Source organism: Nematolebias whitei, chromosome 2, assembly GCF_014905685.2.
Source record: "Nematolebias whitei isolate Nwh7 chromosome 2, NemWhi1, whole genome shotgun sequence".
NCBI lineage: Eukaryota > Metazoa > Chordata > Actinopteri > Cyprinodontiformes > Rivulidae > Nematolebias > Nematolebias whitei.
The window spans coordinates 17,036,416-17,047,213 of NC_056499.1; the positions used below are offsets into that span (position 1 = coordinate 17,036,416).

The 10,798-nt window shown below is 39.1% G+C and overlaps 1 protein-coding gene across 1 annotated transcript in view; it reads right to left on the reverse strand.

Annotated features, from left to right (window-relative positions):
- Window positions 1–10,798, reverse strand: part of elp4 (elongator acetyltransferase complex subunit 4) — a 62,472-nt gene that overhangs the window by 38,803 nt on the left and 12,871 nt on the right. The window contains exons 5-7 of the mRNA XM_037697480.1: window positions 9,855–9,991; window positions 7,059–7,143; window positions 2,719–2,907 (exon numbers count right to left, since the gene is read on the reverse strand). Coding sequence (XP_037553408.1) covers window positions 2,719–2,907; window positions 7,059–7,143; window positions 9,855–9,991 — 411 coding nt within the window. The remainder of the gene's footprint in view (window positions 1–2,718; window positions 2,908–7,058; window positions 7,144–9,854; window positions 9,992–10,798) is intronic.

Sequence of the window (10,798 nt, forward strand, 5' to 3'; positions counted from 1 at the left end):
ATATATATATATATATATAAACTCTGTTTTGAAGCCTGGACTCTTATTATAGTACCATGGAAAATATTTTTGAAACATTTTTGAATCAAAAGGCAAAATGCTGCATGCATAATGGAGGCGCCTCTGAGTATTCAGATATTTTCAGATACTGGAATAATTAAGCTCTAAAGTATCCTCCTGGTCTTATGAACAAACATAAAATCTTAACTGTTTATATATAAAAAAAAAATCCTAGTTTATAGCATATGCAGAAGTTAAAAGCCAGCCACAACTCATCAAATCGGCAAGGCAGAACTGTCACTAGAAAGCAAACAAACATATTTTATGAATATAATGTTCATGAAAAACTGTAGCCTATTCATTCTGAACTGAAATTAGTTTAGAACTACTAACTGACGTTTTAGGTTTGAAGCTCAGGCCCACAGAACTAAATATGATAAGTAACCAGATAAGTCACCAAAAAGTGTAAAAAGAAAAAGAAACCCTAAATATTACATCTCAAAAATGCAGAAGCAGCTTCTGGGGAAAAAAGTCCTGAAGTGTCTCAGCATGACTCTGGACCTAAACGTTAAAGGGTAAAGATCTGGTAAAAACCTAAGAACTGTAAAATAATACCGCCCTATTCTTCCCTGTTTAACTTTAAACAATTCTGTCAAGACAAGAACAAATTCCAGAGAGAATGAACTGACAAGTTTGTAGAATCATTCCAAAGATTTTCTGTCTCGGCTAACAAAGGTGCTTTACTGGTTATAAGTCAAAGGTCTTAATAATTGAATAAATAGGGAAAAATCCATAATTTATTTACAAAACATGTTATAAATATATATATTTTTTTCACATTTGTGCAGATTATTGTGTTGACAACCTCAATGTATTTTTCCCCTTTATTACAGACACACACATATTATATAGGCTTTAATGGCTCTCCATACAATAACAGGAAAGAAAAACATCTATTTTTAGAGAAGAAAAAAACCATGTTGAAAACCTGAAATCATCTGAAAACTGTTGTTTAGCAACATTTTTAGAAGAATCAAGGTTGTGCATAAACTGGGTGTGGTTTCATGATATGGTATGAAGGAAAACCAAGCTGGGACATGCCTAATTTATGTTTCAGATGGGCTGTGGCACTGGGCTACTGTGGGGAGGCTTTCAGTGAGTTGCTCAGCTTCCCAGGCTGCTCAATAATGGATCACGTATTGTAGATTAGTAGCTGTGTGCTAGCTGGCCAAAACCTCCTTATTTTAGCCAGCTAGACCACAGCAACCAGTCTAGACAGTCTTCCAAAGTCCATACTTTCATTACCAAACTATCTATACTGTAGAGATAAGCTCTGCCAAAATGTCAGTTCTTAAATTATTAAAATGTACTATTGCTATCAGGTCAAGAAGAGCAAATTTCCCACATTGGTGATCACAGTTGATCAATCAAAATATTCTAATATAAATGGTAAATGGTAAATGGAGCTTACTTCTATAGCGCCTTCCAGCCCCCTATGAGGGGCCCCAAGGCGCTTTACAGTACCAGCCATCCACCCATTCACACGCACATTCATACACCGGTGGCGGTAGGCTGCCATGCAAGGCGCCATCCAGTCCCACCGGGAGCAACTCGGGGTTAAGTGTCTTGCCCAGGGACACAACGGCACATGGTGTGGGAAGTCGGGATTCGAACCTCCAACCTTCCGATCAGAGGTCGGCTGCCACTACCACTGCACCACGGCCGCCCACCCAATATAATAACATCAAGTAAAATTCACATTGGTAGGCTAATCATAAGATTGTAACTTAACAGCCGCTAATTACCTCCATGTTGGCTTTGTCACCAAACACCTGATTCAGTCCAAAATTTCCCCCACTCCTTTTCCCAATCTCATTCACTTCTCTCCCCAGGGTGGAGAAGGGGGTAGGGGAGTGGAGACAGATTAAGGATTGGGAAGCCTGACCAGAGTGGGACAGAGGGACTGCTCCCACCACAGCTGACATCTGCTAGTTAGCCATTCTACCTTTTGGACTAGGCCAAGCCGCCACGCACTGTGTGTAGGCCTGGAGCCAGAGCGTGTTGTGACAACACAGCTGTTCTCTAAGTTAAGCACTGACCTATATCTTTAAATAAAGGGATCACAAGTAAAACAGTGTCAACGCTCTTGTAAATGAGTACTCTTAGTGGTTAAAGAGTGGCCAGGTTAGTCCAGTATAAAGACGGCTTTTGTGGTGAAAGTGCCTCGATAGCGGACTGTCTGGGGAGGGCTGTGGATTGCCATATGCCTCAGCAGATGACTCCACCTTCACACTGAGCGGCCAGACTGGACACAGACACATAGCCCACCTTACACACCCTACCCCACCCACAAAGTGCAATAATCAGTTTTTGTAACAGTAAAATATCATAAGCACAGAGTAAAGCCTGAAATGATTTAAAAACCACACATTTATTTGCCCTTGAATGAAAAGTTCACCCAATGAGGTTCTTTGGGGAACACTGCAAAAAGGAAGAGATTCGTTGTAGGTCTGAGTCATGCCAGGGTGACAAAGAATGATCCAATGAGCCAAACGTTAGCTGTGCACCAAAATTTAGTGAACTGTGTTTCACTATTAATTATGGATTTGCAAAGTAAATGATGATTATTTGTGATACTGTATGTTATATATTATTTCACAAGAGCAACAAACTTTGAGTGCAAACTCTGACAAGTTGTTTGCGTCAAACAAATCTTACCTGGATGAGATGTGAAGGTAAAGTTACCACTGCAACTGACAGCGATGATCTCATTAAAGCACGCAATCCATAAAGAAAAGTAGTAAGGGCGTGCCGGTGTTTAGGGTTGTCATGGCAACTCAGGTCATCCCCCCACAAAGTTGAGCCAAGAGAGTGAAGGCCAACACGCAAGATGTTCCGTGACTTTGACTGTGAGAAGCAGAAGGAGGGGGAAAACAAATATATGAACATAAAAAAATATATGTAAACATGTCACATTTTTACTAAAGAACACACACTGGGGTGAAATCAACAACCAAAAAGTGCAAAAATCTCAGTACAATTCCTAAACTGCTTTAAAGCAACTTCAGAAAGATGTTTTCGGTCATATTTCTGAACTCTGGGTGAGAGCAACTGGACAGTCTGTTACCAGCACAGACGATTGGAACACAGTTCCCAAACGTGACTGGACACAACTGCCCAATCACAGAAGCCATCTGACACATGCACAATGGACCTGTCAGACAGGCTTCCAATATGGCCGCCACCCAGAAACCCCAGCACATTCTTGGCACAGCAGTTATGCACTGCAGCCAAGGGGGCCTGGGTAAGGGTGGAGGGCCTTGCGTTGAAACCCCGTTACTCCACTACAAGGGATCAACTGTAACCAACTTTGCTGAGGACAGAGGAAAAAGTGGCCAAACTGTGGTGGGATATATATCACAGAACCTTAGATAATGGACGCGTTTGTCCAAACTGTGAGAGGTTTCTAGCCTTTCATACAATTGCCTTTTATTTGGAGTTTCTTTAGGATGGTTCTTGATTACTGAGGAGGGGAGCCAAGATTGAATAACAAAACCCTGGTTTAAAATCTGCTCACTTTTCGTTTGTGTCCAGCCTTTTGTCTTCTTTAAACCTCCCCTCCTATTAACACGACTTCTACAAAATCTCTTCAGCTCCACTCAGCATTGCTATCTTGCCGAACATTATGACCTAAGCTTCGTTTGAATGTGGAGCATTATCAAAGGGATCTAAGAAAAATAAATGCCATTGTTTCGTGGCAATTTTTAAACGTTGGCTCAAAGTTTTCCAAAGGGCTTTCACACCACACGTTACAGTCACTCCTCTTTACATGATACATCATCAGTGTTGCATATCTATACATTCATTCACGGGAGTGTTTGCATTATATGTACTGGTATATAAAGTATAGTCACAACAGGACATGTCTTCTTTGTTCAGCAGTTTTTTTTTTCTTATCGAGGCTTTGAGAGGAACATAATTAAAAATCTATTTCTGTGTTTGAAGCTCAGCAGTAAGTAGCTGCAGTAACTTGACTGTTGCTGTATCAATAATGGGAGGCCAAACTTAACTCCTATAGATTAGCCTATAGAAAAATCAGGGAACAGAGCCAGTAGAGTCTAGCCAAAAACAAGAGGCCAGCATAGACTAAAACAAGTCTGGGATCATAACCTAATCAGCCGGTTTCTGATGTTTCTCACTGCTGTTAGAGCTATCTAAAAGGTCTCCAAAACCTACACTGAGGACAAGACAAATCTTTGTTCTAATTTTATCATTTACAAAACACATTTAATATTTGGTTTTCCTATTGTTAATAGTTCACAAAAGCTGAAAAACAAGCCAGTGCATGCACCCCATTATCCATATTGGTCCTTGTTGTGCCAGCGCCATGTGGCTCTGTGCTGGTCTGCATTCCAGGACTGTGCCAACAGCATGTCAGGTGGTCACACTGCTTTAATGATGTCAGCAGTTAATCTGGTGCTTGAGTGACAGATCTCAGGAGGGGAATCGGGGGGTGGAGGAGGTAAGTCTCATGTGTGAGCGACAGGGGGAGAGGTGGCTCCAGGTGACAAGCAGAGGGGTCACGGAAAGTAGGTGAACAACGCACACAGACAAGAAAGCAGGCCATGACAAAAAAATATACATTTTCATGCTGTTGTGACAAAAAGAAACTGAAGGAATAAATTTAAAGATGTGCTGAGTTTAAAATGTGAGGAGGCTATATCCAATGTAATGTATACAATATGTTGACAGTGTAATAATGGGCTTTGTTTAAAGTTTAAACAGACAAACAAAAAATTAGTAAGAATTCAGCATCATAATTGTTTTTAACATTCTGTATAGGATTAATGAATACTAAAATGATGCACACCATGTCAAGCACTCACAACTGACACAAAGACCAATTTTAGAAGGTGAGGAGGTTCCGACCTAAGTGATTTAAATGTGAAAGACGCATACATTTACATACAGCAATTATTATGTTGTAGTGCATTTTTAGAACTGCACTTATAATCAGTACAATATATTATTTTGATAGCAATAACACTTTATTTAAACAAAACTTATAGCTTTAACTGCCGGGAGCTAGTGCATGCTTTGCACCAGATCCTTCTGTTTTTACCAACAATAGCAATGGTCCTAGCACTGAAAACAGGTGCTACAGTAGCACCAACTCCTTGCAGGGCCAGAGCAAAGAACTCGCATTTTACAAGTTCACGGAGACCAATAATCAATGAAAGATTGTAAGGGTCTCGGTTAAAAATTTTGACATCAAACTTTAATGTTAAGAAGCCCAAAAAAATACTGCAATAACAGGAGCTCATTATTCAATTTTCCAGCTTTTTATGTTGCCTGTTGAGTTGTGAATACTGGTTAGTGCACTGCATAGAGCTACATACACTTTCATCATTTATAAGCAAGGTTTAAAACTGTTTATGAACATTGTTAACATTTTTAAATGTTCATAAATCCTGTTTGAGATGATGAGGAACTCCCATTATCAGCATGATTTACTGCACATATAAAAATTTTTTGGAAAATGCTAGTTGGGTAAACTGTGTTCACAAAAATTGACTGTTGTGTAAAACAGTGTTTATAAACTAAACTAGTAATATTAAACCATTATTTGCAACCATCATGAGAGAAATACTTATAAATGTGTAGCTAAACAGTATCCTTGCATTGTTTTTTTTAATTAAAATCCAAAGTACAATTATGTCATGGCTTCATGGTGGTGATTTGGATGTGAAAAAACTAGGGATGCACGATATTGGATTTGTGACCGATATCCGAGATGTTCAAACTTATTAAGCTGATAACCGATGCCAATATTTTATATACGTTCCTTTATCAGAACATAGCCCTCTTATTTAGGCTTATTTGCTACAAAAATTATGCAACAGCTGTAAGAGCTGGTGACAAATGTTCAGTAACAGCCATATGCATGGCAATTTAACTTATATTAAATGAAATGTGTTAAAATATTATTTATTAGCATTAGTCACCTGTGATGCTGTCTCACTTGTGGAGGCTTGTTCCGGGTTTCTAACTGCAGTGTGGGATCCTCTGCACTCCTGTGCATGAAGGACAGCCTTTTTAAGTTCAAAGTTTTTGTCTATCTATTGTGCCGTACAACTAACAGGTTAGACTAATGCTATCAGGGCTAACACGACATCCAAATGTCTGTGGTAAAACTCAACCAAGTGCTATCGGCTATTAGCTTCTCAATGACGTCGGAAATGACGGCTTGTAACTTGGGTAAGGTTACGTTGGAAAAATATCTACGACTGGGGAAGATGTAGCGAGGCTCAGCGTAGTTCAAAAATCTTTAGAATCTGACATCCTCAATGAAAAAAAAAACTTCCACACCGCAGACATTTTGAATTTTCCTCTCCGCCGTGAGATCAGGTAGGCGCGCGTGACGTCATCAGGTTGTGATGCCGCTGCAGGTATCCTTGTAACTGGGTTGTTATACAAAACAGCATCTTTTATATTGGTGAGTAATTTTGATGGAATGGCCGATGTCCGATATTGAACTTTAACGCTAATATCGGCCGATACCATGCTGATAATATTGTGCATCCCTAATTACTGCATGTTAGTAATCGTCTTTGTCTTAACCACACAAAAGTCTGCACAAACTAAAAGAAAACACATTTATGATAATAGAAACTTTTATGTTTCAAATCTAATTGACAGAGGCTACTGATATGATCACAAGTAAAATAAACAAAACGTACAACATTTCAGAATAAGGAAAAAAATAAAACAGTTAAACTATCTGGTTAAATAATTGAAGTTGTGACCAAATTTGACATGGAAGGATAGCTGGACTAAAGCAAAAAAAAAAGAAAAACGTGAAACAAAAATCTAGTAAAACTGCTTTCTGTCTGCTGTTTAGCAACACAAACATTTCTACGTGATTGTGATGAATTACTGATTTATAAATCAATTGCTGTCCAATTTTTGGAGAAATTACCACTCTGCAAAGGGTTTTTGATTAATATAGGTACAAAACAAAAATAAAGGGGAAAAATAATTTTTTTAGTTCTTCTTACCATGGGGGCTGCCAAATCAAAGCCCTCTCTGTGTATCACATCTTGCAGTGACTTCAGTAATGCAGAGTAAGACTCAAGCATGGGACTGAAGAGACAGATAAAAACACATTAGGAAAAGGCTCTAAACATTTCTCTAAGATGTGCAAACCATCAGGATATGTAAACCAGAGCATTAAAAAAAAAAAACTGGACCAAGCTCATCACTGCTGCAACCTAATCCTCAACGACTGCAGCACCCTCTTCCTGACTGTGCTTTTCTGAAGCCACTGAAGCAGACGGGCGATCCATATCAAGAGATCTAATTAATTTATTTGGTTGATTAAATTACAACATGACTGGTTCTCTGTCAGCTCTCCGAGGATCTGATTGTGCCGAGACAGACAGACAGATGAGGTGCACACATGCACGAACGTATGCACAACGAAGACGAGAATTAATGGGATTAATGGGCTGATATCTCAAATGAACAGAGAACAGCATTTTGGTGTTTAGTCAAGGGTAAGATGTGCACCACTGACAAGGGGCATACAGTACCATCAGAGCAACATTTAGAAACAGTCAAGGTGATGGCTGACTACTGAGTCGCTCCACAACATGCACACACACACTGTGAACTTATAGGACTAGCCAATAATAATGTTAACCCCATCTTTTTACACAGGACCCTCCACTTAAGAATGCCTCACCATTGTAATGACCACTCTGTAGCAACTCTCAGTGGGCTGCTATGTCAGCTGTCAATTCAAGCTGCAAGCTACAAAAGCTGATACACATAGGTTGGTCACATGCCAATTGCCCTGCATAAAGAACAGAAATACACCCTTGTGTTGATTACACTTGGCCACATATATCAATGAACTCCATTTCAGTTATTCAGCACAACAATGGTGCCTCCTGACCCTGCTGTGGCTAATGATAGAGCTGGATTGGTGAAAGAGGGACACCTACCCTTTACAGCCTCTCTGCCCATGCCCAAGCTCTGAACTAAGTGGGGGCTGGGATGGTGTGACAGGAGGTTGCCACTGGTTGGCAGCCATTGTGTTGGATAGCATTGTACTTAAGCTACCCCTACTGAGCACTGCTTTTTCAGGTACCAAAGAGCTCTAGGTGCTTTGCTACGGGGGCTAGAGCCTCAGCTAATTAAGATCATACACAGGAAACCATCTTTATCTCAGCCTTCCTCCTTCAACTTAGGAAGAAAGACGAAGGGAAGGGGGATGCTTGGTCTTAAACAACAGGATCTGTATCACCTAGAGAGCAATTTGTGCCAATTATGCCTTCAAGTGAAACGGAGCAATTTAACAGCTAGGGTATCAACATGGGGCAGTGGACACGTGCAAGGGGGAGTAGCCTGCATTAGAGTTTGTGTGTTGCGTGTGTAATGTGCTGAGTGTGTGTACATGTATTTGTGCCGATAACAGGGCGGGCCTTGGGGCACAATGGTGCTGTGCAGGTGTAGTGTCCAGCTGTCAAAATGTCTATGATATCTGTAACCTGTTTCAATAGCATTATGTCACATTCACTCACTGCTGTACAACACAAAGACATTTTTTTATCTCTGTATTCTACCCATTAAAAAACATTAAGCTCTATGTAAAAAGTAACCAATTTTGCCCACGTCATACGCTGCACTCTTGGAAAAACTTCAAACCAAACACCCGCAACATTTAATGTGTTTGCACAGGCGTTCTGTTTAACAGTCTCTGTTTACTGATATAAAGGATGACGGATCCTTTAAAGCCTCCTCCAACATCCTCTGTGCTCCAGATTGCTGTATTTACCCAGTGCATGTGAGTGCGCCTTCGTGTGCCCTTGTGTGTTCAGCAGCACTCTTTGCGTAAAGAGCCTGCACAACCTCTGAACCCTAAGTACACTCGACGTAGGAGAAATCAAACAAACGCTGAACAAACAAGACTCTTATTTGAATAGACAACCTTTCTGAGAATCTGAACAACTTAAGCAATGGAAAAAAAAACTTGAAACAGAAAATAAACCCAGTAATTTTTTAACAAATTTGTTTAGCATGAACAGTAAGGTTTAAATAAAAATAATATTTTCAAGTAGCATTTTATTAAATGACTATTTCATCTGAATTTATTCAAGTGAGTAATTATATGTGAGAAAAGTAAATGTTTTTTTTTATTATTATGTGATTTTCTAACAACAATAGAAATTTATGTTTGAAATTAAATCAATACATCTCATTAACGAATAATATTTAATTAATAGTGTGAGGTTGTTTTCTGCAGCAAGAGGGAATAAATATTGTAAATGTCTAAATGATGTTTAAATGTCTAAATGTTCCATGTTTGATTAGACTGATGACTGGCAGAATGCTGGTTATTGATACTTTATCATTTAGCTGGTTCTGCCAATTTCAAACAAGCCTATTACATTTTTGAGCTCCTAACATTTAATAATTAATAATTCACTCCTATTTTGCTTTTGTATTTAATCAAACATGTTTCCATTTCAAACAATTAGTGACAAAATAATTTGATTATTCAATGAGGCATGACTTTTGCTTTACATCGACACTGCACATAAAAAACAAAATTCAAAAAGCAATACAGTTATATAAATGTTTAGCATGTGTACAGGTCTGTTTTTCTGTATACAGTATATTGGTATAAATATATCTTTAGAAAACACTGCCATGTTTACTTACATGTGTTCTATGAACATAGTCTAATTTTTACAACATTTTGTGGATGATGTCATGCTTGTGTGTCTGTGTTCTCGGATTTTGTCTTATTGGTTGCTGTGCATTCTGTGGATGATGTCTTGTTGCTGTACCTGTGCGTGGTCGATGATTGGGAGAGATCTTCTGGAAGGTAAAAGTGGTGGCACTTCGCTGCCTGGCGGATTTCTGGCTCCATTGTCCTTGAGACATCATAGTAGTGACCAAATCGGGAAGAAGATGCCAGGGCAGTCTGAAAGGGTCAATAAGTAAAATTAAAAGGGATGCACGATATTGGATTTTTGGCTGATATCCAATATGCCAATATGTTAAAACTTACTTGGCCGATAATCAATACAGATATTTTTTTCTTAGATTTACTTAGAGACTACATAGTTTTCTCTGCTGTGGTATTAAAATACTACATCATTCAGCATGTTTTTTTGTCAATTTGGCCTGCTATCAAATGCAGATGCCAAAAAAGGGGGCTGAAAATGTAATGTTTCAACTTGGGATTATGGTTAATGTCAAATTTATTAATTTAGCATTAATTTAATTAATTTATTCATGATATATACTCTCTAACAAAACGACAACCCTCGAACAGTGCAAATTTGTAAATTTTCACAAATCTAAAATCAACTGTTGACAAGCAACAAGTGAAAAGCGAGTAAGTAGTAGTGCATTAATAGATATATGACAGTTTGTAGAAGCTTGCAGAATGGACTGCTGGTGAGGTTTTGTTTCTCCGGGAATGACCGCTCTCTCGCTTTCCTTTCTGGCCATCATGAACTCATCGTAATGGTCAGAATGGTGGTTCTTGAGATGGTTAATTAGGTTTCAAGTGTTGGACTTTGTTTTCGCTCCTCCTCGCATCGCTGACGCTGAGCAGTCATTGCAAATAGCAGTTCTGCTATCAGTTTCCGACGTCTCAAAAAACTTCCACACCGCCAACATTTTCACTTCTTCCTCTCCCACCGTGATCAGATCAGGTAGGCATGCATGACATCATAACGTTGTGCTGGCGCTGCAGGCATCCTTGTCACTTAGTTGTCATACA